Below are 25,423 nucleotides of genomic sequence, written 5' to 3'. Positions count from 1 at the left end.
CAAATTTTTTTAAAAAAAATAGTAAATAGTAATAATTAATAATATTAAATTTTTTTATATATAATATTAAAAAAAATATAACTTACAAAATTTTATAAATTAAAAAAACTAAAAACTGCATTATGTATTAGATATTTGAATTATTGTTGCTCTTGTTAACAAATAGCCCATTCTAATAATTAATAAAAATGGTTCTATTATACTAGCCCAAGCCCATACTATTAATTAAAGTAACCCTAGTACATTTTTCAAATATTTGTTTCAAACTATCATAGGCATAGCGCCACTTTTCTCTCTCTTTTAGTGATTCCCAAACTTTTGGTCTTCTACTCTTCTCATTCTAATTTTCTTTCCATACCAAAACAAGACATATGAAGAAAAACCATTGAAGAGAAGTGAACAACAAAATATTAACCATTGAATGCACAACAAAGATTCAAAGAGGTATATTTCAATTTTTTTTAAGTTAATGACAATGTCAAGTATTATTTACATTATTTATTTAAAATAATTAATTTATTTTTTTTAATAATGGACAGTGTTCAAAGATTGAAGTGAGGACAAAACTCAATAGAATTATTTTTTTGTGAGACTTGGAACAAAAAATAATCAGGTAAATCAATAACTTTATTTTTGGTTATTATATATTTGTGTTTTTAAAATTATTTGTTATTGCTCAATAGGTTTAATATTTTTTTTTAAGAAAATAATATATATGCAATTATTTTTGTTTTTTTTTGTTAGATAGTTCAAGTTAAGTTAAAAATGTCAAAGATGAAAACAATTCACTCATTTTTCAAGAGAAAAGAGAGAATATATGATGAACAAAATTCAGCTTCAGATTCTTTGAGTAATGTTCAAAATATTATTGAACAACCTGTGACACAACTTGTTGAGCAAGATATTCAACCCCCTGCTTCCAAAATAGCAAGGACTGAAATAGATCAAGTTAATATTGATACATTGATGCGTGATCCCGGAAAGCGTCCGCAAATTTGGAATTATCCTATCAATCAACAAGATGAAATCCGTAGAGCATACATAACGTTTGGACCATATCAATTTATTATGGATGAGTACCCTCTTTCTGGTCTAGAAAGTCATCCTCGTCGTTTCAAAGCTCATTGGTTTAAGAGTTTTTCTTGGCTAGAATATTCGCCAGAAGTGGATGCTGCATTTTGTCTTCCATGCTATTTATTTTCTAGAAAATCAAGTCCATTCACATCAGGAGGATTTCGCAATTGGAAAAAAGTGAATAATGGAAAGGATTGTGCATTTTTATCTCATGTGGGTAAATCTCTTAATTCTCCTCATAATATTGCTGTTAAGTCTTGTAAAGATTTGCTTAATCAATTATGTCACATTGACAAAGTATTGGCTAAGCAAAGCTCACAACAAGTTTTAAGCAATAGATTGCGTCTTAAAGCCTCTATTGATACTGTCAAATGGTTAACGTTTCAAGCTTGTGCTTTTAGGGGACATGACGAGAGTCATGAGTCTCAGAATCGAGGAAATTTTCTTGAAATGTTAAAATTATTAGCTTCTTACAATAAAGAAGTGGATGCAGTTGTTTTGGATAATGCTCCTCAAAATGCAATATACACATCACCTTCTATTCAAAAGGAAATTCTACATGTTTTTGCTAGAAAGGTGCAAAATGAAATTTGCAATGAGATTGGTAATGCAAAGTTTTGTTTGATTGTTGATGAAGCTAGAGATGAATCTAGAAGAGAACAAATGGCACTTGTTGTTAGATTTGTTGATAAGCATGGATTTGTCAAAGAAAGGCTAATAGATGTTGTTCATGTCAAAGATACTACTTCTGCTACTCTAAAACAAGAGATTTGTTCTGCATTATCTCATCACAATCTCAACATTCAAAATGTTCGAGGTCAAGGGTATGACGGAGCTAGTAATATGCGTGGAGAGTGGAAAGGGTTACAAGCTTTAATTATTCAAGAATGTCCTTATGCATATTATGTTCATTGCTTTGCTCATCAATTACAGCTAGCTTTTGTTGCTGCGGCTAAAGAAGTTGTTGATGTTCATGCTTTTTTCCAAAGTTTGAGTAATATTATCAATGTTGTGTGCTCTTCTTGCAAACGCAATGATGAATTACGATCTGCTTATGCAACTGAAATTTCCCATTTAGTTGCAACTAATCAAATTGAAACAGGAAGAGGAGCAAATCAAATTGGCACATTAAAAAGATCAGGAGATACCAGGTGGAGCTCTCACTTCAACTCAATTTGTAGCCTTTTACGTATGTTTGGAGCAACAACTTCAGTTCTGGAAGATTTGGCTACTAATGGATCTACATATTCTCAACGTGGTGATGCTACTTATGCTCTTAAATCTTTATTATCATTTGATTTTGTTTTCATTTTGCATATGATGAAAGAAATCATGGGAATCACTGATAAACTTTGTCAAGCATTGCAACAAAAATCTCAAGACATTTTGAATGCTATGCATCTGGTTTCTAGTACAAAGTCATTGATTCAACAGTTAAGAGATAGTAGTTGGGGAGCACTTTTGGAGAAAGTTAGTTCTTTCTGCAATGATCATGCTATTCAGATACCTGATATGGGTGCTTCTTTTAGTGACATAATTCGGTCTCGTCGTAAAAAGGATGTTGTCACTGTTGAACACCACTATCGTGTTGACATTTTTACTAGCGTGATAGATTTTCAATTGAAAGAGCTAAATAGTAGATTTAGTGAGCAAGCAACCGAGCTCCTCATACTGAGTACATCTCTAGATCCTAAAGATGCTTTCAAGTTATTCAGTGTTTGCAACATATGCAATCTTGTAAAGAATTTCTATTCTTTAGATTTTTCTGAGCAAGAAAAGATTCAATTGGATTATGAGTTACAACATTATGAACTTGATGTGGTTAAAGCTCCAGATTTTCAGAATTTGTCTACTCTTGCTGAATTGTGTCAAAAATTGACAGAGACAGGAAAATCAAATATATATCCTTTAATTGATAGATTAATTCGTCTTGTTTTGACTCTTCCTGTGACAACAGCAACAACTGAACGGGCCTTTTCAGCTATGAAGATTATTAAAACAAGGCTTCGAAACAAGATGGAAGATGAATTTTTAGCAGATTGTATGATTGTATATATTGAAAAGGAAATTGCTTCAAAATTCACTTCAGAGATGATAATTGATGATTTTAGTTCCATGAAGCATCGTCGAGCAAGTTTAAAAATATCAAAATCTTAAAGTATGTAGTTGAACATTGGCTTTTATATAATATAATTACTTTTTTGATATATATGCTACAAATCATATTTTGTTAATTTTTTGTTATATTTTATATTTAATTGGCCCCCCTCTTATGAAATTTCTGGTTCCGCCACTGCCTCCAGAAAATCCATTTCGAGTGCAGGGAGGTCAGAATCCAACAACATCAGCAGTCCTTTTACAGCCTGAATCAGATTTTTGCTCAGATCCCTCAATTTCAGCCAGAAAATGCCTGAAATCACAGAAAAACACAAAAATTCATAGTGAAGTCCAGAAATATGAATTTTTCCTAAAAACTAATAAAAATATACTAAAAACTAACTAAAACATACTAAAAACTACATGAAATTACCCCCAAAAAGCATATATAATATCCGCTCATCACAACACCAAACTTAAAATGTTGCTTGTCCTCAAGCAACTAGATAAATAAAATAGGATAGAAAGAAAATCCAGAGGCAAAATCATCTTAGAGTTTCTGTATAAAGCTTAAATTCTAATTAGATGAGCGGGACTAGTAGCTTTTTGCTTCTGAATAGTTTTGGCATCTCAATTTATCCTTTGAAGTTTAGAATGATTGGCATCTATGGGAACTTAGAATTCGGATAGTGTTACTAATTCTCCTAGTTTAATATGTTGATTCTTGAACACAGCTACTTTTTTAGTCTTGGCCGTTGCCCTAAGCACTTTGTTTTCCAATATTACCACTGGATACATAAATGCCACAGACACATAACTGGTGAACCTTTTCAGATTGTGACTCAGCTTTGCTAAAGTCTCCAATTAGAGGTGTGCAGAATTCTTAAGCACACTCTTTTTGCTTTGGATCATGACTTTAACCACTCAGTCTCAATCTTTTCACTTGGACCTGCATGCCACAAGCACATGGTTAGGGACAGCTTGATTTAGCCGCTTAGGCCTAGATTTATTTCCTTGGGCTCTCCTATCCATTGATGCTTAAAGCCTTAGATCCTTTTTACCCTTGCCTTTTGGTTTTAAGGGCTATTGGCTTTTTCTACTTGCTTTTTCTTTTTCTTTTGTTTTTTTTTATCTTTTTTTTCGCAAGCTTTGTTTTTCACTGCTTTTTCTTGCTTCAAGAATCAATTTCATAATTTTTTTCGATTATCAATAATATTTCTCCTTTTTCATCATTCTTTCAAGATCCAACAATTTTAAGATTCATAAACTTCACTATAAAAAAATGCACTATTCAAGCATTCATTCAGAAAACCAAAAGTATTGCCACCACATATAAGTAATTTGAATTTTTCTTATTAAGAACTCGAAATATTAAAAATTGCTTCCTTTATTCTAAAAAATCCATTATTTTATTCATGTTTAATGATGATGAGAGAAATACATTATAACTTATTTGGAGATAAAAATAAAGATTCTAATTACTAATAATCAGATAGGTTCCTAAAAATAAAAGTTATCACAGATTTAAGTTTAAGATTAGGACTCAACAACCTTTAGTTTGGGAGATGATGGGTGCTCCTTCAACCTGTGGGGTGTCTAGTCCTTCAAGAGACAGCTTCTAGTGCTTCAGCTCCTGTATCTCCGGATATTTGTCTTCTTTCAGATCGAATTTAACTTCTGGGATTACTAATCTCAGACCCATTATTTTGTGGCAATGGTCTGCATGTTCTTTGGTTAAGAACTTCTCTTGATTCCAAAGTGGTTTTGGAATATTCTCTTTCTTGCCTCTTGAAGTAGTTTGCTTTCCCTTAGGTGCAATGATCTTGATGTGTTTTAGCTCAGTGATCACAGAAAAACACACCAAACTTAGAAGTTTGCTTGTCCTCAAGCAAAAGAAAAGAAAGGAGAGGAATAGAAGGAGAGGCAATTTCGAAAATTCAAAAGATATTATGAGATTTTGAAAAAGATAACTTTGAATTTAAAAAGATAATATGATGAGTTTGAAAAAGATTTGAGATGAAATTAAAAAGATTTGAAAATAATTAAAAAAGATAGATGAGTTTTGAAAAAGATTTGAAAAGAGATTGAAGAAGAATGAAGAAATATTTTTAGGATTAAGAATTTTTTTTGCATTTTGAAGTTGAAAGATGAGAATTTGTAACATGTTTATGCAAGAAATCATAAATTGAAACATGAAAAATGGAAAAAATTTGAAGTGAAAACAAAAATACCTCCTCCCCACAATCCTGGCATTAAACGCCCAGGAGATGCTTCCTTTGGGCGTTTAATGCCCAGTCCTTGCTTGTTTTGGGCGTTTAACGCCCACTTGCTACTTCTTTCTGGCGTTCAACACCAGAAACCTTCCTTACTGGTGCTTTTGCGCTAGTGATGTCCTTTTTTCTGTGATTCATCTGCTTTATGTCCTGAACCTTTATTTCTCTGTATCATTCACTGAAATGTATTATCTAATTTAGAATTAAAATTACAAATAAAATAAACTCATGACTGGGTTGCCTCCCAGCAAGCGCTTCTTTACTGTCTTTAGCTGGACTATTAATGAGCTTTTAATCTAGTCTACAATGTCTGCAAACCACGGAGCTTCCTGAATAGCAAACAATTGCTCATCCGGAAAGGTTTCAGAGATCTCAGTAGGAGGGAGGGGCGCTCCTGCTACTGGTTCTATCCGGGACAAGTGATCAGCAACTTGATTTTCTGTCCCTTTTCTGTCTCTTATTTCTATATCAAACTCTTGCAAAAGCAACACCCATCTTATGAGCCTGGGTTTTGAATCCTGCTTTCTGAGTAGATATTTAAGAGCAGCATGGTCAGTGTACACAATCACTTTTGATCCTACTAAATAAGATCTAAATTTGTCAATGGCATAAACCACTGCAAGCAATTCCCTTTCTGTGGTTGTGTAGTTCTTCTGCGAATTATTTAGAATACGGCTGCCATAATAAATGATGTGCAGAAGCTTATCATGCCTTTATCCCAATACTGTACCAATGGCATGGTCACTGGCATCACACATTAGTTCGAATGGTAATGCCCAGTTTGGTGCAGAAATAATTGGTGCTGTGACCAACTTAGCTTTTAGAGTCTCAAAGGCCTGCAAACACTCTTTGTCAAAGACAAATGGTGTATCAGCAACCAGCAAATTGCTCAGAGATTTTGTGATTTTCGAAAAATCCTTAATAAACCTTCTATAGAATCCTACATGCCCCAGAAAGCTTCTAATTGCCTTAACATTGGTAGGTGGTGGTAATTTTTCAATTACCTCTACCTTAGCTTGATCCACCTCTATTCCCTTGTTCAAAATTTTATGCCCAAGGACAATTCCTTCAGTCACCATAAAGTGACATTTCTCCCAATTTAAAACATGGTTAGTCTCTTGGCACCTCTTTAGAACAAGTGCTAGATGGTCAAGACAGGAGCTGAATGAGTCTCCAAATACTGAAAAATCATCCATGAAGACTTCCAGAAATTTTTTCACCATATCAGAGAAAATAGAGAGCATGCACCTTTGAAAGGTTGCAGGTGCATTGCACAGACCAAATGGCATCCTTCTGTATGCAAATACTACAGATGGACATCTGAATGCTGTTTGAATGCTGTTTTCTCTTGATCATAGGGATCTACTGCAATTTGATTATAACCTGAATATCCATCCAAAAAGTAGTAGTAATCATGACCTGCTAGTCTTTCTAGCATCTGATCTATGAATGGTAAAGGAAAATGATCCTTTCTGGTAGCTATATTGAGCCTTTTATAATCAATACGCATACGCCACACTGTAACAGTTCTTGTAGGAACCAGTTCATTTTTTTCATTATGAACCACTGTCATGCCACCCTTCTTAGGGACGACCTGGATAGGGCTCACCCAGGGGCTATCAGAAATAGGATAAATAATCCCAGCCTGTAGTAATTTAGTGACTTCCTTCTGCACCACCTCCTTTATGGCTGGATTCAGCCGCCTCTGTGGTTGAACCACTAGCTTAACGTCATCCTCCAATAGGATCTTGTGCATGCATCTGGCTGGGCTAATGGCCTTAAGATCACTGATGGACCACCAAAGAGCTGTCTTGCATGTCCTCAGCACTTGAATTAGTGCTTCCTCTTCCTATGGCTCTAAGGTAGAGCTTATGATTACAGGAAAAGTGTCATCTTATCCCAGAAATACATATTTCAGGGATGGTGGTAATGGTTTGAGCTCAGGTTTATGAGGTTTCTTCTCTTCCTGAGGGATTTTCAGAGGTTCTATTATTCTCTCTGGTTCCTCCAGATCAGGTTGAACATCTTTAAAGATATCCTCTAGCTCTGATTCGAGACTCAGTCATATTGACCTCTTCCACCAGAGAGTCAATAATATCAATGCTCATGCAGTCGTTTGGGGTGTCTGGATGCTACATAACTTTGACAACATTCAACTTAAACTCGTCCTCATTGACTCTCAGGGTTAATTCCCCTTTTTGGACGTCAATAAGGGTTCGTCCAGTTGCTAGGAAAGGTCTTCCTAGAATGAGAGTTGCACTCTTGTGCTCCTCCATTCTAGTGCCACAAAGTCAATGGGAAAGGCAAATGGCCCAACCTTGACAATCATGTCTTCAATCACGCCTGATGGGTATTTAATGGAGCCATCAGCAAGTTGGAGACATATCCGGGTTGGTTTGACTTTTTCAGTCAAACCAAGCTTTTTGATAGTGGATGTAGGTATTAGGTTGATACTTGCTCCAAGATCACATAGAGCTTTCTTGGTAGAAGTACCTTCTAATGTGCATGGTATCATGATGCTTCCAGGATCTTTAAGCTTCTCAGGTAAGCTTTTCAGAATGACTGCACTGCATTCTTCAGTGAGGTAAACTTTTTCAGTTTCTCTCCAATCCTTCTTATGACTTAAGATCTCTTTCATGAACTAAGCATAAGAGGGTCTTTGCTCAAGTGCCTCTACAAACAGAATCTTTATTTCAAGAGTCCTAGGATAGTCTGCAAAGTGGGCAAATTGCTTATCCTGTTATGCTTGGCGGAGTTTCTGAGGATAAGGCATTTTGGCTTTGTTTTCCTCAACCTTAGTTGCTGTTGGTTTATTTCCTACAGATGTGGTTGGAAAAGCCTTTTTAGAGGGGTTGCTATCAGCACTTGTATGTGTCTGATCCCTCACTGGCGTTTGAATGCCAGGGTTGGAAGCTGGATTGGTTAGTTCCAATTATATGAGCGGGGCTTGTAGCTTTTTGCTTCTCAACAGTTTTGGCATCTCACTTTTTCCTTTGAAGTTCAGAATGATTGGTATCTATAGGAACTCAGAATTTTAGATAGTGTTATTGATTCTCCTAGTTCAATATATTGATTCTTGAACACAACTACTTTATGAGTCTTGGCCATGGCCCTAAGCATTTTGTTTTCCAGTATTACCACCGGATACATAAATGCCACAGACACATAACTGGGTGAACCTTTTCAGATTGTGACTCAGCTTTGCTAAAGTCCCCAGTTAGAGGTGTCTAGAGTTCTTAACACACTCTTTTTACTTTGGATCATGACTTTAACCACTCAGTCTTAACCTTTTCACTTGGACCTTCATGACACAAGCACATGGTTAGGGGACAGCTTAATTTAGCCGCTTAGGCCTGGATTTTATTTCCTTGAGCCCTCCTATCCATTAATGCTCAAAGCCTTGGATCCTCTTTACCCTTGCCTTTTATTTTAAAGGGCTATTGGCTTTTTCTGCTTGCTTTTTCTTTTTATTTCTTTTTCTAAATATTTTTTTGCCATTTTTTTCCGCAAGATTTTCCCTTTTCACTGTTTTTTCTTGCTTCAAGAATCAATTTCATGATTTTTTAGATTATCAATAACATTTCTCTTTGTTCATCATTCTTTCAAGAGCCAACAATTTTAACATTCATAAACTTCACTATCAAAAATATGCACTGTTCAAGCATTCATTCAGAAAACTGATGCATGGAAACTTGTCTCTCAACAAATCTCCCTTCGGTAAGTATATCGAATTATCGTCAAATAAAACTCACTATAGAGTGAGGTCGAATCCCACAAGGATTGATTGGTCAAGCAACTTTAGTTAGAAGATTATGCTAGTTGAGCTAAACAGAATTGAGATTTAGATGCAGAAATTTAAATGACGAGAAATTAAATAGCAGAAATTAAAGTGCAGAATCTTAAATGGGGAATTGGGGTAATGCTCATAAAAGTGAATGGCAAAAACTAAAGAGAATGGGTAAGATCAGAATTGGGGAGATCATTGGGGTTAGGAGATGTTGCAATTCTCCGGATCATATTCATTCTCATCTCTTCCTCAATCAATGCATTTATTGATCTCCTTGGCAATCTTAAATGATTGGATTCCAATTCCTTGGTAATCCAATCTCTCAAATCTTGATCAATAGCCAATTCCTTGGTCTATTGCTCATGAGAAGAGATGAAGTATGGTCGCTGATTATACCACATACATTTCCCAAATCAAGTATTGGTAGGATTATAGTCACATATCCATCCAACCCTAAATTGGTCTAGCATGAGAAAGCATTTCTAGCATGATCTCTTCATTCCTCTTCCAAGGTTCTGAAGAGATCCAATTATGGAGAGTTTCTTTTCCAAGACAACTAACCAATAGAATTAAGATTGAAAGCTTTCTAGTAAAATCAAGAGAAAAGATAGTAGAAGAAGAATGAAAACTAATATTGATCCACCAAATTACAGCAGAGCACCCTAACCCAATGAAAGGGGTTTAGTTGTTCATAGCTCTAAAAATCAAAATTGGCAGGAAAGAAGAATCCATGCTAGAAGTACAGAAAAGTAAAAATATGCAGAGAGTAGCTCCCACCAAGCCAAAAGTTTTTATCTAGTTCAAAACTACTCCTATATATACTATTCTTCATGATCTTCTAGTGAGTTCTTCAAGTCTTGGATGTGGGCTTTGGACCTTGAGTTGAAGCAATTCTCATCTTTAGTGGGCCCAGCTTACAAAGAATTATGAATTAGGCTTGGGCATTTAGTGAGATTAACGTGGAATACATTTCTGGTTGCGAGAACGTTAGTGGCATTCACCTTTTCCACTAACGTTCTTCCTTTATATGCCCACGATATTCTCAACGTTAGAAGTCTTAACGTGACTTCTAACGTTCCTTCTCAATTCTTGGCCAACGTTAATGGGACTCACTTTTCCCATTAACGTTGGCTTGTGCCCCTTTTTCGCAAACGTTAATGGGAATCATTTTTCCCATTAACGTTGCTTGCCTCTTGCCCCTTACGTTAGGTCTCACGTTAGCTTAGCTAACGTAGCTCTTAACGTAGGCATTTGTCACCTTCGAGAGCGTTAGTGACACTCACCTTTGTCACTAACGCTCCAATTGCCTTAAGCCCCTACGTTAAAACCCATGTTAACTAAGTTAACGTGGCTCTTAACATAGTGATGAAGCCCTCTCCCAATGTTAGTGACAAAAGTGAGTGTCACTAACGTTGGCTCTTTGAACCCCACTCCATGTTAACTTCCATGTTAACAATCTTAACATGAGAGTTAACGTAGGCAATGCTAATGCTCTAACGTTAGTGACAAAAGTGAATGTTACTAACGTTGGCATTGTTGATCCTCGTCCACGTTAGAGTTCACGTTAACTTAGTTAACATGACTCTTAACGTGGAGCATTGCCTCGTTTCCCAACGTTAGTGGTGTTCACCTTTACCACTAATGTTGAGGAGAAACGTTATTGGAGTTCACATTTCTTATTAACGTGGAGTCCTCTTTTTCTTCTACGTTAAGTACCACGTTAACTTAGTTAACGTGGCTCTTAACGTAGGCTATGAATGGCTTCGCAGGCATTATTGGTGATTACTTTTCTCATTAACGTTGCAAGCTATTTGCCATCCCACGTTAGTAGTCACGTTAACTAAGTTAACGTGAATGCTAACGTGACTCTTCCATGCTTCATTTGTCCTGAAATCAAGCAATTAAAGTGCATCAAAGCTCTAGCCAAAGTCATGAGATTATGCATCATTAAAATATCATGCAATTCTGGCAAAACTTGCCTTATTCACTAGGAAAATGCATCTTTAAGTGTATTTTCATCCAAAACTTGCTTTATTCACTAGGAAAATGCATGAAACTACCCTAAAACAGTAAAGAAAAGGTCAGTGAAACTGGCCTAGATGCCCTGGCATCACAACACCAAACTTAAAGCTTGCTTGTCCCTAAGCAAGTACTGAAGTATAAGAAAAATGAAATGAAAGAATAAGAAGATAAGATGGAAGCAGCATTCATGGTTCATGGAGTTTCATGCATAGCAACTTAGGTTCTTTCCTTTTAGGTTTCAAGCCTTTATCAAATCCCTAGTCACTCTCTTGATTGCATCGCTTGAGGCTTCTTTCTTATTGATCCTTCTTTTTTATTTTCAAAGTTTATTTTTCTTTTTGCTCGGTGCTTTGTAAGAGGGCGTCTCTTTATGATAAGTTTTCAGCCAACACTCCCAAACCAGTTGGTTTTAGGGTGCTAGGTGTTAAGACACCCCTAAGGACTTACTCCCTCAAGTCTCTTTCCCTCATACATACACACCACAAGCACATGGTTTGTTATTCTTTCTTTCTTGAGACCTTGGTGTCCAGCACCTCTTTGGGTTACTAAGTGCTCTGTAACAAGGGTTACTCTTGATAGTGGACTTTCAGCTGATAATCCCGGATTAGTTAATCCAAGTTACCAAGTGATAAGGCACCCCTAAGAGCTTATTCATCCAAGTATATCCCTTGTACATAAACACCACAGACACATGCCTCAGTTTCAAAACCCTTGGTGCCTAGCATTGTTTCTTATTGTGTTCCCTATCTTATTTTCACTTGTATTGCTCTTCTTTTTTTTTTCTTTTCTTGCTGGGACCTTATTGTTTAGCTAGTGATGAGCGGATAATTTATACGCTTTTTGGCATTGTTTTTAGTATGTTTTTAGTATGATCTAGTTAGTTTTTAGTATATTTTTATTAGTTTTTAGTTAAAATTCACTTTTCTGGACTTTACTATGAGTTTGTGTGTTTTTCTGTGATTTCAGGTATTTTCTGGCGGAAATTGAGGGACCTGAGCAAAAATCTGATTCAGAGACTAAAAAGGACTGCAGATGCTGTTGGATTCTGACCTTCCTGCACTCGAAGTGGATTTTCTGGAGCTACAGAAGCCCAATTGGCGCGCTCTCAACGGCGTTGGAAAGTAGACATCCTGGGCTTTCCAGCAATATATGATAGTCCATACTTTGCCCAATATTTGATGGCCCAAACCGGCGTTCAAAGTCACCCTCAGAAATCCCAGCGTTAAACGCTGGAACTGGCACCCAAATGGGAGTTAAACGCCCAAACTGGCACTAAAGCTGGCGTTTAACTCCAAGAAGAGTCTCTACACGAAAATGCTTCATTGCTCAGCCCAAGCACACACCAAGTGGGCCCGGAAGTGGATTTTTATGTCTTTTACTCATCTCTGTACACCCTAGGCTACTAGTTTTCTATAAGTAGGACCTTTTACTATTGTATTGAGATATCGGGATAGCTATCTTCATTTTTATGCTATCTTAGATCATTGGGAGGCTGGCCATTCGGCCATGCCTAGACCTTGTTCTCATGTATTTTCAACGGTGGAGTTTCTACACACCATAGATTAAGGTGTGGAGCTCTGCTGTACCTCGAGTATTAATGCAATTACTATTATTCTTCCATTCAATTCCGCTTGTTCTTGTTCTAAGATATCACTTGTTCTTCAACTTGATGAATGTGATGATCCGTGACACTCATCATCATTCTCACTTATGAACGTGTGACTGACAACCACCTCCGTTCTACCTTTGATTGAGTGAATATCTCTTGGATTCCTGATTGCACGATGCATGGTTGATCGCCTGACAACCGAGTGCTCGTCTGACAAACGAGCCAGCCATTCCGTGAGATCAGAGTCTTCGTGGTATAGGCGAGAACTGATGGCGGCATTCAAGAGAATCCGGAAGGTCTAACCTTGTCTGTGGTATTCTGAGTAGGATTCAATGATTGAATGACTGTGACGTGCTTCAAACTCCTAGCAGGCGGGGCGTTAGTGACAGACGCAAAAGAATCGATGGATTCTATTCCGGCCTGACCTAGAACCGACAGCTGATTACCCCATGCTGTGACAGAGCATAGGCAAACGTTTTCACTGAGAGGATGGGAGGTAGCCATTGACAACGGTGAAACCCTACATGAGCTTGCCATGGAAAAGAGTAAGAAGGATTGGATGAAGACAGTAGGAAAGCAGAGAGACGGAAGGGAAGGCATCTTCATGCGCTTATCTGAAGTTCCTACCAATGAATTACATAAGTACCTCTATCTTTATCTTATTGTTTATTTTCGTTCATCACTATATCCATTTGAGTTTGCCTGACTAAGATTTACAAGATGACCATAGCTTGCTTCAATACTAATAATCTCCGTGGGATCGACCCTTACTCGCGTAAGGTTTATTACTTGGACGACCCAGTGCACTTGCTGGTTAGTTGTGCGAAGTTGTGTAATGCCATGGTACTGAGCTACCAAGTTTTTGGGGTTCATGACCGGGGATTACGAGAGTTGTGAAAAGTATTGTTCACAATTTCGCGCACCAAGTTTTTGGCGCCGTTGCCGGGGATTGTTCAGTTTGGACAACTGAAGGTTCATCTTGTTGCTTAGATTAGGTATTTATTTTTTTTTTCGAAATTCTTGAAGATGAATTCTAGAGTTTCATGATGATTTGTTGAAGTCTGGCTGGCTGAGAAGCCATGTCTAATCTCATTGGACCGAGGTTTCAACTTATCATCACAAAAGCTTGTTGATTTTTATCAATCTTGCTTTTGGAGCAGTGATCTGCTAAGGCTTGGCTGGCCTTTGGCCATGTCTAGTGTTTTGGACCGAAGCTTTCTTTGAAAGCTTGGCTGGCTGTGAAGCCATGTCTAATTCCTGGACCGGAGTCTTAGACTAGCATTGCACTGATTCCTGGAATTCTCATTAAGAATTTTGATATCTTTTTCCTTTTAATTTTCGAAAAACACAAAAAAACAAAATCAAAAAAATCATAAAATCCAAAAATTTCTTGCTTGAGTCTAGTGTCTCATCTTAAGTTTGGTGTCAACTGCATGCATTCATTCATATGTCTTAAGGATCTTCAAGTAATTCTTGATGATTTTCTTACTCTGATCTTTGAATTCTCTTGACTTGAGTGTTATTGTGTCTCATATGCATTTTCATTTTGTTAGTGTCAGTAGTATACAAACTGCTAAGTTTGGTGTCTTGCATGCATTGTTACTTGATTCTTGTTGCATTTTGATTTGTTTTTATTATAAAAAAATCCAAAAATATTTTTAATTTGTGTCTTCTCAAGTCAATAATACAGAGAATTGAAGATTCAGAACATACAGCAGAGGAATTACACAGAAAAAGCTGGGCGTTCAAAATGCCCAGTGAAGAAGGACAGACTGGCGTTTAAACGCCAGCCAGGGTACCTGGTTGGGCGTTTAACACCCAAAAAGGTATAGTTTTGGGCGTTAAATGCCAGAATGTGCACCATTCTGGGCGTTTAACGCCAGGATGGCACAAGGGGAAAGATTCTGTTTTTCAATGTAATTTTTTTTTCAGTTTTCAAAGTTTTTCAAATTCAAATCTTTTTCAAATCATACCTTTTCAATCAAATCTTTTTCAAATTCAATTTCTTTCTTTTTTTTCAAAGATACTTACTATCAATTAATGATTTGATTCAACATTTCAAGCATGTTGCCTTTTCTGTTGAGAAAGGTTTAATGTTTGAATCATATCTTTTCTTGTTAGTCAAGTTTTTAATTTTCAAAATCAAATCTTTTTAAAATGTTTTTTTCAAATCATATATTCTCAATCACATCTTTTTAAAACCAATCATATTTTCCTAACCACCTCTTTTTCAAAATAATTTTCAATCAAATCTTTTTGATTTCTAATTTCAAAATCTTTTTCAAAAATCACTTTATTTCTTTCCCACTTTCATTTTCGAAAATTAAGTAATGTTTTTCAAAAATATTTTCAAAATTTTTCACTTAATTTTCGAAAATCACTTCCCTCCTTCTCACATCCTTCTATTTATGGACTAACATTATTCCTTAATGCAAAATTCGAACTCCATCTCCTGTGATAAGTTCGAATTTTCTACTTCTGTCTTCTACTCTTCTTTTCCTCTGACACTTCAAGGAATCTCTATACTGTGACATAGAGGATTCCACATTTTCTTGTTCTCTTCTCTTTCTTATGAGCAGAAGCAAAGACAAAGGCATTCTTGTTGAGGCTGACCCTGAACCTGAAAGGACCTTGAAGAGAAAGCTAAGAGAAGCCAAAGCACAACTCTCTTTAGAGGACCTGACCGAATTCTTCAAAGGAGAAGAACACATGGCAGCTGAAAACAACAATGCCAACAATGCAAGGAAGGTGCTGGGTGACTTTACTGCACCTACTCCCGACTTCTATGGGAGAAGCATCTCTATCCCTGCCATTGGAGCAAACAACTTTGAGCTTAAGCCTCAATTAGTTTCTCTAATGCAACAGAATTGCAAGTTCCATGGACTTCCACTGGAAGATCCTCATCAGTTTTTAGCTGAGTTCTTGCAAATCTGTGACACTATCAAGACTAATGGGGTTGACCCTGAAGTCTACAGACTTATGCTATTCCCTTTAGTTGTAAGAGACAGAGCTAGAACATGGTTGGATTCTCAACCTAAAGAAAGCCTGGACTCTTGGGAAAAGCTAGTCAATGCCTTCTTGGCAAAGTTCTTTCCACCTCAAAAATTGAGTAAGCTTAGAGTGGAAGTCCAAACCTTCAGACAGAAGGAAGGAGAATCCCTCTATGAAGCTTGGGAAAGATACAAACAATTAATCAGAAAATGTCCCTCTGACATGCTTTCTGAATGGAGCATCATAGGAATTTTCTATGATGGTCTCTCTGAACTGTCCAAGATGTCCTTGGATAGCTCTGCTGGAGGCTCTCTTCATCTGAAGAAGACGCCTACAGAAGCTCAAGAACTGATTGAAATGGTTGCAAATAACCAATTCATGTACACTTATGAACGAAATCTTGTGAACAATGGGACTAGTCAGAAGAAAGGAGTTCTTGAGATTGACACTCTGAATGCCATATTGGCTCAGAACAAAATGTTGACTCAACAAGTTAATATGATTTCTCAAAGTCTGTCTGGAATGCAAAATGCACCAAGCAGTACTAAGGAAGCTTCATCTGATGAAGAAGCTTATGATCCTGAGAACCCTTCAATGGAAGAGGCGAATTACATGGGAGAACCCTATGGAAACACCTATAATCCTTCATGGAGAAATCATCCAAATTTCTCATGGAAGGATCAACAGATACCTCAACAAGGTTTCAACAACAATAATGGTGGAAGAAACAGGTTTAGCAATAGCAAGCCTTTTCCATCATCTTCTCAGCAACAGACAGAGAGTTCTAAGCAGAATAACTCTGACTTAGCAACCATGGTCTCTGATCTAATCAAAACCACTCAAAGTTTCATGACTGAAACTAGGTCTTCCATTAGAAACTTGGAAGGACAAGTGGGTCAGCTGAGCAAGAAAATTACTGAACTCCCTCCTAGTACTCTCCCAAGCAATACAGAAGAAAATCCAAAAGGAGAGTGCAAGGCCATCAACATGGCCAAATTTTGGGAGGAAGAAGAGGCAGTGAACGCCACTGAGGAAGGCCTCACTGGACGTCCACTGGCCTCCAATGAGTTTCCCAATGAGGAACCATGAGAATCTGAGGCTCAAACTGAGACCATAGAGATTCCATTGAACTTACTTCTGCCATTCATGAGCTCTGATGAGTATTCTTCCTCTGAAGAGGATGAGTATGTCACTGAGGAGCAAGTTGCTAAATATCTTGGAGCAATCATGAAGCTGAATGACAAGTTATTTGGAAATGAGACTTGGGAGGATGAAGCTCCTTTGCTCACCAAAGAACTGGATAACTTGTCTAGGCAGAAACTGCCTCAAAAGAGACAGGATCCTGGGAAGTTTTCAATACCTTGTACCATAGGCACCATGACCTTCAAGAAGGCCTTGTGTGACTTAGGGTCAAGTGTAAACCTCATGCCTCTCTCTGTAATGGAGATGTTAAGGATCTCTGAGGTGCAAGCTGCAAAAATCTCACTAGAGATGGCAGACAATTCAAGAAAACAAGCCCATGGACTTGTAGAGGATGTTCTGGTTAAAGTTGAAGACCATTACATCCCTACTGATTTCATAGTCCTAGAGACTGGGAAGTGCATGGATGAGTCCATCATCCTTGGCAGGCCCTTCCTAGCCACTGCAAAGGCTGTGATTGATATTGATAGAGGAGAGTTGATCATTCAAGTGAATGAAGAATCCTTGGTGTTTAAGGCTCAAGGATATCCCTCTATCATCATGGAGAGGAAGCATGAAGAGCTTCTCTCAAAGCAGAGCCAAACAGAGCCCCCACAGTCAAACTCTAAGTTTGGTGTTGGGAGGCCACAACCAACTTCTAAGTTTGGTGTTGAATCCCCACATTCAAACTCTAAGTTTGGTGTTGGGAGGTTCCAACATAGCTCTGAGCATTTCTGAGGCTCCATGAGAGTCCTCTGTCAAGCTACTGACATTAAAGAAGCGCTTGTTGGGAGGCAACCCAATGTTATATTTTATCTATTTTATTTTGTTATTTTCTCTTTTTTGTAGGTTGATGATCATGAGAAGTCACAAAATCAATGAAAAAAGCAAAAAGAGAATGAAAAACAGGAAGGAAAACAGCACACCCTGGAGGACGCACCCACTGGCGTTTAAACGCCAGTGAGGTTAGCTGTTGGGCGTTTAACGCCCAGTCTGGCACCATTCTGGGCGTTTAACGCCAGAAAGGGGCACCAGACTGGCGTTAAACGCCAGAAATGGGCAAGAAGCTGGCGTTAAATGCCAGAAATGGGCACCAGCCCGGCGTTTAACGCCAGAAATGGCTAAAAACGTGATTTTGTTTGCCATTTGGTGCAGGGATGACTTTTCCTTAACACCTCAGGATCTGTGGACCCCACAGGATCCCCACCTACCTTACAACTCTCTCTCTCTTCTTCACCCATTCACCAATCACCTCAACACCTCTTCCCCAAAAACCCTTCACCCATCAAATCCCATCTTTCTCTTCACCACTCACATCCATCCTTCACAAAACCCCACCTACCTCACCATTCAAATTCAAACCACTTTCCCACCCAAACCCATCCTCAAATGGCCGAACCCTCCCATCCCCCTCTCCTATATAAACCCTCCTTCACTCCTTCATTTTCACACATCCTAAACACCATTTCTCTCCCCTTTGGCCGAACACATAGCCATTCCCTTCTTCCTCTTTTCTTCTTCTTCTACTCTCTTCTTTCTTCTTTTGCTCGAGGACGAGCAAACATTTTAAGTTTGGTGTGGTAAAAGCATTGCTTTTTGTTTTTCCATAACCATTTATGGCATCCAAGGCCGGAGAAACCTCTAGAAAGAGGAAAGGGAAGGCAAAAGCTTCCACCTCCGAGTCATGGGAGATGGAAAGATTCATCTCAAGGGTGCATCAAGACCACTTCTATGAAGTTGTGGCCTTGAAGAAGGTGATCCCCGAGGTCCCTTTTTCACTCAAAAAGGGTGAATATCCGGAGATCCGACATGAGATCCGAAGAAGAGGTTGGGAAGTTCTTACCAACCCCATTCAACAAGTCAGAATCTTGATGGTTCAAGAGTTCTATGCCAATGCATGGATCACCAAGAACCATGACCAAAGTATGAACCCGAATCCAAAGAATTATCTTACTATGGTTCGGGGGAAATACTTAGATTTTAGTCCGGAAAGTGTGAGGGTGGCGTTCAACTTGCCCATGATGCAAGGAGATGAACATCCTTACACTAGAAGGGTCAACTTTGATCAAAGGTTGGACCAAGTCCTCACGATCATATGTGAAGAGGGCGCCCAATGGAAGAGAGATTCAAGAGGGAAGCCGGTTCAATTAAGAAGGCATGACCTCAAGCCCGTGGCTAGAGGATGGTTGGAGTTCATCCAACGCTCAATCATTCCCACTAGCAACCGATCCAAAGTTACCATAGACCGGGCTATCATGATCCATAGCATCATGATTGGAGAAGAAATAGAAGTTCATGAGGTTATAGCCCAAGAACTCTATAAGGTGGCGGACAAGTCCTCTACCTTGGCAAGGTTAGCCTTTCCTCATCTCATTTGTCACCTCTGTTATTCAGTTGGAGTTGACATAGAGGGAGACATTCCCATTGATGAGGACAAGCCCATCACTAAGAAGAGGATGGAGCACACAAGAGACCCCACTCACCATGAGATCCCTGAGATTCCTCAAGGGATGCACTTTCCTCCACAAAACTATTGGGAGCAACTAAACACCTCCCTAGGAGAATTGAGTTCCAACATGGGACAACTAAGGGTGGAGCATCAAGAACACTCCATCATCCTCCATGAAATTAGAGAAGATCAAAGAATCATGAGGGAGGAACAACAAAGACAAGGAAGAGACATTGAGGAGCTCAAGCACTCCATAGGATCTTCAAGAGGAAGAAAGAGCCGCCATCACTAAGGTGGACCCGTTCCTTGATTTCCTTGTTCTTTATTCTTCTGTTTTTCGAATTTTATGCTTATGTTTGTCCATGTTTGTGTCTTGTGATCATTAGTATCTTAGTGTCTATGCCTTAAAGTTATGAATGTCCTATGAATCCATCACCTTTTTTGAATAAAAACGTGCTTAAATTGAAAAGGAAAGAATTGCATGAATTTTGAATTTTATAGCAGTTTAATTATTTTGATGTGGTGGCAATACTTTTTGTTTTCTGAATGTATGCTTAAACAGTGCATATGTATCTTGAATTTGTGGTTCATGAATATTGGCTCTTGAAAGAATGAGGAAAAAGGAGACATGTTACTGAGGATCTGAAAAATCATTACAATGATTCTTGAAGCAAAAAAAAAAAAAGAGAAAATTTCGAAAAAAAAAGAAGAGGGAAAAGAAAGAAAAATAAAGTTGTGATCCAAGGCAATAAGAGTGTGCTTAAGAACCCTGGACACCTCTAGTTGGGGACTCTAGCAAAGCTGAGTCACAATCTGAAAAGGTTCACCCAATTATGTGTCTGTGGCATGTATGTATCCGGTGGTAATACTGGAAGACAGAGTGCTTTGGGCCACAGCCAAGACTCAATAAGTAGCTATGTTCAAGAATCATCATACTTTACTACGAGAATCAATGACACTATCTGGATTCTAAGTTCCTAAAGAAGCCAATCATTCTGAATTTCAAAGGATAGAGTGAGATGCCAAAACTATTCAGATGCAAAAAGCTAAAAGCCCCGCTCATCTAATTAATACTGATCTTCATAGATGTTTTTGGAATTCATTGCATATTCTCTTCTTTTTATCTTATTTGATTTTCAGTTGCTTGAGGACAAGCAACAATTTAAGTTTGGTGTTGTGATGAGCGGATAATTTATACGCCTTTTGGCATTGTTTTTAGTATGTTTTTAGTATGATCTAGTTAGTTTTTAGTATATTTTTATTAGTTTTTAGTTAAAATTCACTTTTCTGGACTTTACTATGAGTTTGTGTGTTTTTCTGTGATTTCAGGTATTTTCTGGCTGAAATTGAGGGACCTGAGCAAAAATCTGATTCAGAGACTAAAAAGGACTGCAGATGCTGTTGGATTCTAACCTCCCTGCACTCGAAGTGGATTTTCTGGAGTTACAGAAGCCCAATTGGCGCGCTCTCAACGGCGTTGGAAAGTAGACATCCTGGGCTTTCCAGCAATATATGATAGTCCATACTTTGCCCAAGATTTGATGGCCCAAACCGGCGTTCAAAGTCACCCTCAGAAATCCCAGCGTTAAACGCTGGAACTGGCACCCAAATGGGAGTTAAACGCCCAAACTGGCACTAAAGCTGGCGTTTAACTCCAAGAAGAGTCTCTACACGAAAATGCTTCATTGCTCAGCCCAAGCACACACCAAGTGGGCCCGGAAGTGAATTTTTATGTCTTTTACTCATCTCTGTACACCCTAGGCTACTAGTTTTCTATAAGTAGGACCTTTTACTATTGTATTGAGATATCGGGATAGCTATCTTCATTTTTATGCTATCTTAGATCATTGGGAGGCTGGCCATTCGGCCATGCCTAGACCTTGTTCTCATGTATTTTCAACGGTGGAGTTTCTACACACCATAGATTAAGGTGTGGAGCTCTGCTGTACCTCGAGTATTAATGCAATTACTATTATTCTTCCATTCAATTCCGCTTGTTCTTGTTCTAAGATATCACTTGTTCTTCAACTTGATAAATGTGATGATCCATGACACTCATCATCATTCTCACTTATGAATGTTTGACTGACAACCACCTCCGTTCTACCTTCGATTGAGTGAATATCTCTTGGATTCCTGATTGCACGATGCATGGTTGATCGCCTGACAACCGAGTGCTCGTCTGACAAACGAGCCAGCCATTCCGTGAGATCAGAGTCTTCGTGGTATAGGCGAGAACTGATGGCGGCATTCAAGAGAATCCGGAAGGTCTAACCTTGTCTGTGGTATTCTGAGTAGGATTCAATGATTGAATGACTGTGACGTGCTTCAAACTCCTAGCAGGCGGGGCGTTAGTGACAGACGCAAAAGAATCGATGGATTCTATTCCGGCCTGACCGAGAACCGACAGCTGATTACCCCATGCTGTGACAGAGCATAGGCAAACGTTTTCACTGAGAGGATGGGAGGTAGCCATTGACAACGGTGAAACCCTACATGAGCTTGCCATGGAAAAGAGTAAGAAGGATTGGATGAAGACAGTAGGAAAGCAGAGAGACGGAAGGGAAGGCATCTTCATGCGCTTATCTGAAGTTCCTACCAATGAATTACATAAGTACCTCTATCTTTATCTTATTGTTTATTTTCGTTCATCACTATATCCATTTGAGTTTGCCTGACTAAGATTTACAAGATGACCATAGCTTGCTTCAATACTAACAATCTCCGTGGGATCGACCCTTACTCGCGTAAGGTTTATTACTTGGACGACCCAGTGCACTTGCTGGTTAGTTGTGCGAAGTTGTGTAATGCCATGGTACTGAGCTACCAAGTTTTTGGGGTTCATGACCGGGGATTGTGAGAGTTGTGAAAAGTATTGTTCACAATTTCGCGCACCAGCTAGCCTCAAAGAATGTGTCTCAAACATAGGACTTAGAATGGATAGTTGCTTTCTTTCCTTTCTTGGTGAACCAACTTAGCTTACTAATCATCCTACCACAAACATTCAGAATGCACTTTACAAAATAACTCCACTCTCATTCTTTTCATAACATTTTCTTTTTGATTAACTTAAAGAGACAAGCATACAAGTAAGAAAGGTGCAAGTGAACATTCAAGACATTAGGCTCAATAACATTGACTTAAGCAAGGAGAAGTAAATGCAGAATTGAAAATCCTAAGCTACCATGGAAGCATGTTCTATTTCATACATGATTTTCCTTATTTAAAGCTTTGAAAAAGAAGGTAAACTAAGAAGGTATTTCACCACCTTTCACTTGTTGGCCTGCCCATTCTCTTCTGCTCCCTTGGGATTCTCCTTGATTACTTGAGTCTCCATTCCCTTTACGTTTCCCCATCAACTTTTTCCAAAATCCAGCATCCTCCATCTTCTTCTTTAATGCTTCCTTTTGCTGTTTCACCTTCCCTTCTTCTTCTTCAGTTAAGTTCTTGCAAACTGCCTCATAATTTGGGATGTCAGGGTGTAGGTGATAAATATGTTCAACCACATAGTTTAACTTTGCCTGAGTGTTGATGCTGAATTCTTCTCGGTGCAGTTGCCTTCCTTCATTTAGCACGCTGAATTCGTTGAATGCTTTCATCTGATTCATCTGTTGTTAGTTGAGTTCCTGGAGGCATTTATCTTGACTTTCTTGCCTTTCAGACACTTGATTGAAGGCTTGAGTAAGCTGGGAATAGTGCTCTTGTTGATGCTCCATTAGCTGTTTCTGCCATTCCCTCTGTTGATTCATCCAATTTGTTAACATTTCCTCTTGCCGATCCATTCTCTGAGATTGAAGTTGCAGTTGTTGTTCTTGTCCTTCCATGTATAGCCTTGACAAATCATCAATGGCTCCTCGGATGTGACCCAAGTTGATGTCGGTTAGGTCATGATATCCTTCTTGATGATGTTTCGTGGGTTGGGGTTCTTCTTGGAGAGGCTCTTCCTCTTGTGCCTCTTCTGATGTCCTCTTCCTTAGATGGGGTCTTTTTTGCTGTTGAGCTGGAGTCACATGGGTGATGCGTTAGAGTGTAAGTGATCTTCCAAGACCTAGACAAGTTGGATTGCTGTCCTCAAAGACTACCTTGGCTTTCCATGCATAATCTAAGGATGGTGCTGGGGTACCAAAGTCTGGCACCTGAATCCTTTTTCTCGGCTGATTCTTGGATTCCTTCAGCTATAATTTCGTGCACATTGATGCTTCCACCCTTTATCAAGCAATGTACCATGGTAGCTCGAGTAATATTGACTTCAGAATTATTTGCTGCTGGAAGGATAGATCGTCTCACAAGCTCAAACCAGGCCTTGGCTTCTGGGATGAGGTCTCCTCTCCTGATGAAACGAGGTCTTATCTGCATACCTTTCCCAGCCAGATCCCACAATGCATATATCACCCACAATCTCTTCCAATTCATCATTGTCGACACCTTTATTTATTCTTTCTTGATAACCAAACTCAACAAAACGTGGGAATTTCAAATGGAGAACTTTAGTGATTGCATTGGGGTTAAAATCCACCTCCATTCCTCTTACATAGCTCTTGAAGGTGGGGGTTGTGGTCTTATCTTCTCTAACCACATTTGCATAAAGTTCTCTGGTGAGGTTTGCATTTGCCCTTGTTTCTGGGTTAGTGAGCTTTTCCCAACCCCTCTTTTCAATCTTCTCTCGAATTTGTGGACACTCATCTTCATCGAACTGAAAGGTTGACTCGGGCAAAATCTTCTTTTCCTTTATTCGCTCGAATTCGAGCTCATGGAAGGCTGTTTTGAATCTCCCAGTGTCGAAGGAGGGCTGCTCCATTGGCTCTTTTCCTCTTCGCCTCTTGAAGCTTGATGCTGCCATGAGTGAGAATTGAATAGTAGAGGTTAAGGGGTTGAGGATGGAGTTCGGTTGGGTTGAGGTAGAATGAGTCTTGAGGAAATGAGTTTTGAAGGGAGAAGAGAAGATGTGAGTATATAGGGTATGCGTGAAGTATGTATGGCCGAGAGAAAGAAGTGAAAAGAAAAGAATGGGGATGAAGGGTGTGTACGGATGAGTTGTGTGAAGGGGTTTATATAGAGGGATGGCAATTGTTGAAGGGTGTGGATTGATGGTGTTGTTTTGATAATGGATGGTTGGGGTTTTGAGATTGGATTATCACATGGATCACCTCCTTTTTTAGGGTCTTGGTTCGGTCTCCAAAGCCATCCATTCCCCATGTTGCATGGCAACACTTCCAAGGACATTCCCTATAAAGACAGGTGTAGAATTTCCTTGGTATAGTGGCCGAATCTCCTTGTATTAATTGTCCTATCAATTACCATCAATGTCCTTTTTGATTCCCTATATACAAAAAGTAGATGCAATGGGTTATTTGAATTTTTGGTGGGAAAAAGTGTGAACTAATAAAATGTTTCTTTTTCTTTTTCTTTTTCTTTCATTTCTATATGACTAAATACCTTCCCTGAAAACAAATCAATTAAACATTAAACATCCCATGCATGCACGTTGGTACACCAAACTTGTTTGTAATCACATGCTGCAACAAGTTTGGGGAATGAACTTTCCTCATAAGGTGTGTTCAAACCACACTTGGTGTGCTTTGAACACCAAACTTATCGTGTACTATAAGTTGCATGTAGAGGGACTTATTGTCAGTTGTCAAAATTAATTTGAAATTCCATGGAAATTGCCTTATTGCTATTGTTATTAGAAATTTAAAGAAGAGAGGGTTTAGAACATGGGCTGCCTCCCATGAAGCGCTTCTTTAGCGTCACTAGCTTGACGTTTGGTTTTTTGTCAAGGAGGTTGATAGTGCTTGAAGTCCTCCCCTCTTGCAGTATGTTTGCCTCCAGTGAAATCGTTGAGAAGTTCGTCTCCCGGGGAAAGATCTTCTGCAGGTATCTTTCTGCTTCTCATGTCCTTGGAACTCTTTTCTTTGTTTCCATTGATGTTTTCTTGTTTT

At 38.6% G+C, this 25,423-nt stretch overlaps 1 protein-coding gene and 1 non-coding gene across 2 annotated transcripts; one reads left to right on the top strand and one right to left on the bottom strand.

The window, feature by feature from the left end:
* Nucleotides 1–1,737: 1,737 nt before the first annotated feature.
* On the top strand, nt 1,738–23,013 carry LOC112801670 (uncharacterized). The gene is made up of 2 exons (XM_025844546.3): nt 1,738–2,790; nt 22,960–23,013. Exons 1-2 carry the CDS (start codon nt 1,738–1,740, stop codon nt 23,011–23,013), a joined length of 1,107 nt encoding a protein of 368 aa, XP_025700331.3.
* Nucleotides 15,974–16,081, bottom strand: LOC112804527 (small nucleolar RNA R71). The gene has a single exon (XR_003203139.1). It is a non-coding gene; the product is annotated as a small nucleolar RNA R71 (small nucleolar RNA).
* Nucleotides 23,014–25,423: the final 2,410 nt, after the last annotated feature.

Source organism: Arachis hypogaea, chromosome 5 (assembly GCF_003086295.3).
Source record: "Arachis hypogaea cultivar Tifrunner chromosome 5, arahy.Tifrunner.gnm2.J5K5, whole genome shotgun sequence".
Classification (NCBI taxonomy): domain Eukaryota; kingdom Viridiplantae; phylum Streptophyta; class Magnoliopsida; order Fabales; family Fabaceae; genus Arachis; species Arachis hypogaea.
The sequence above is the reverse complement of the archived record's forward strand: the minus strand, read 5'-3'. Positions and strand labels throughout refer to the sequence as shown.

Coding starts and splice junctions, on each gene's coding strand:
- LOC112801670 (XM_025844546.3), top strand. CDS start 1,738: ATGGCACTTGTTGTTAGATTTGTTGATAAGCATGGATTTGTCAAAGAA. Junction 2,791..22,959: donor ATGCTTTCAAGTTATTCAGT/GTTTGCAACATA, acceptor TTGGGATGTCAG/GGTGTAGGTGATAAATATGT.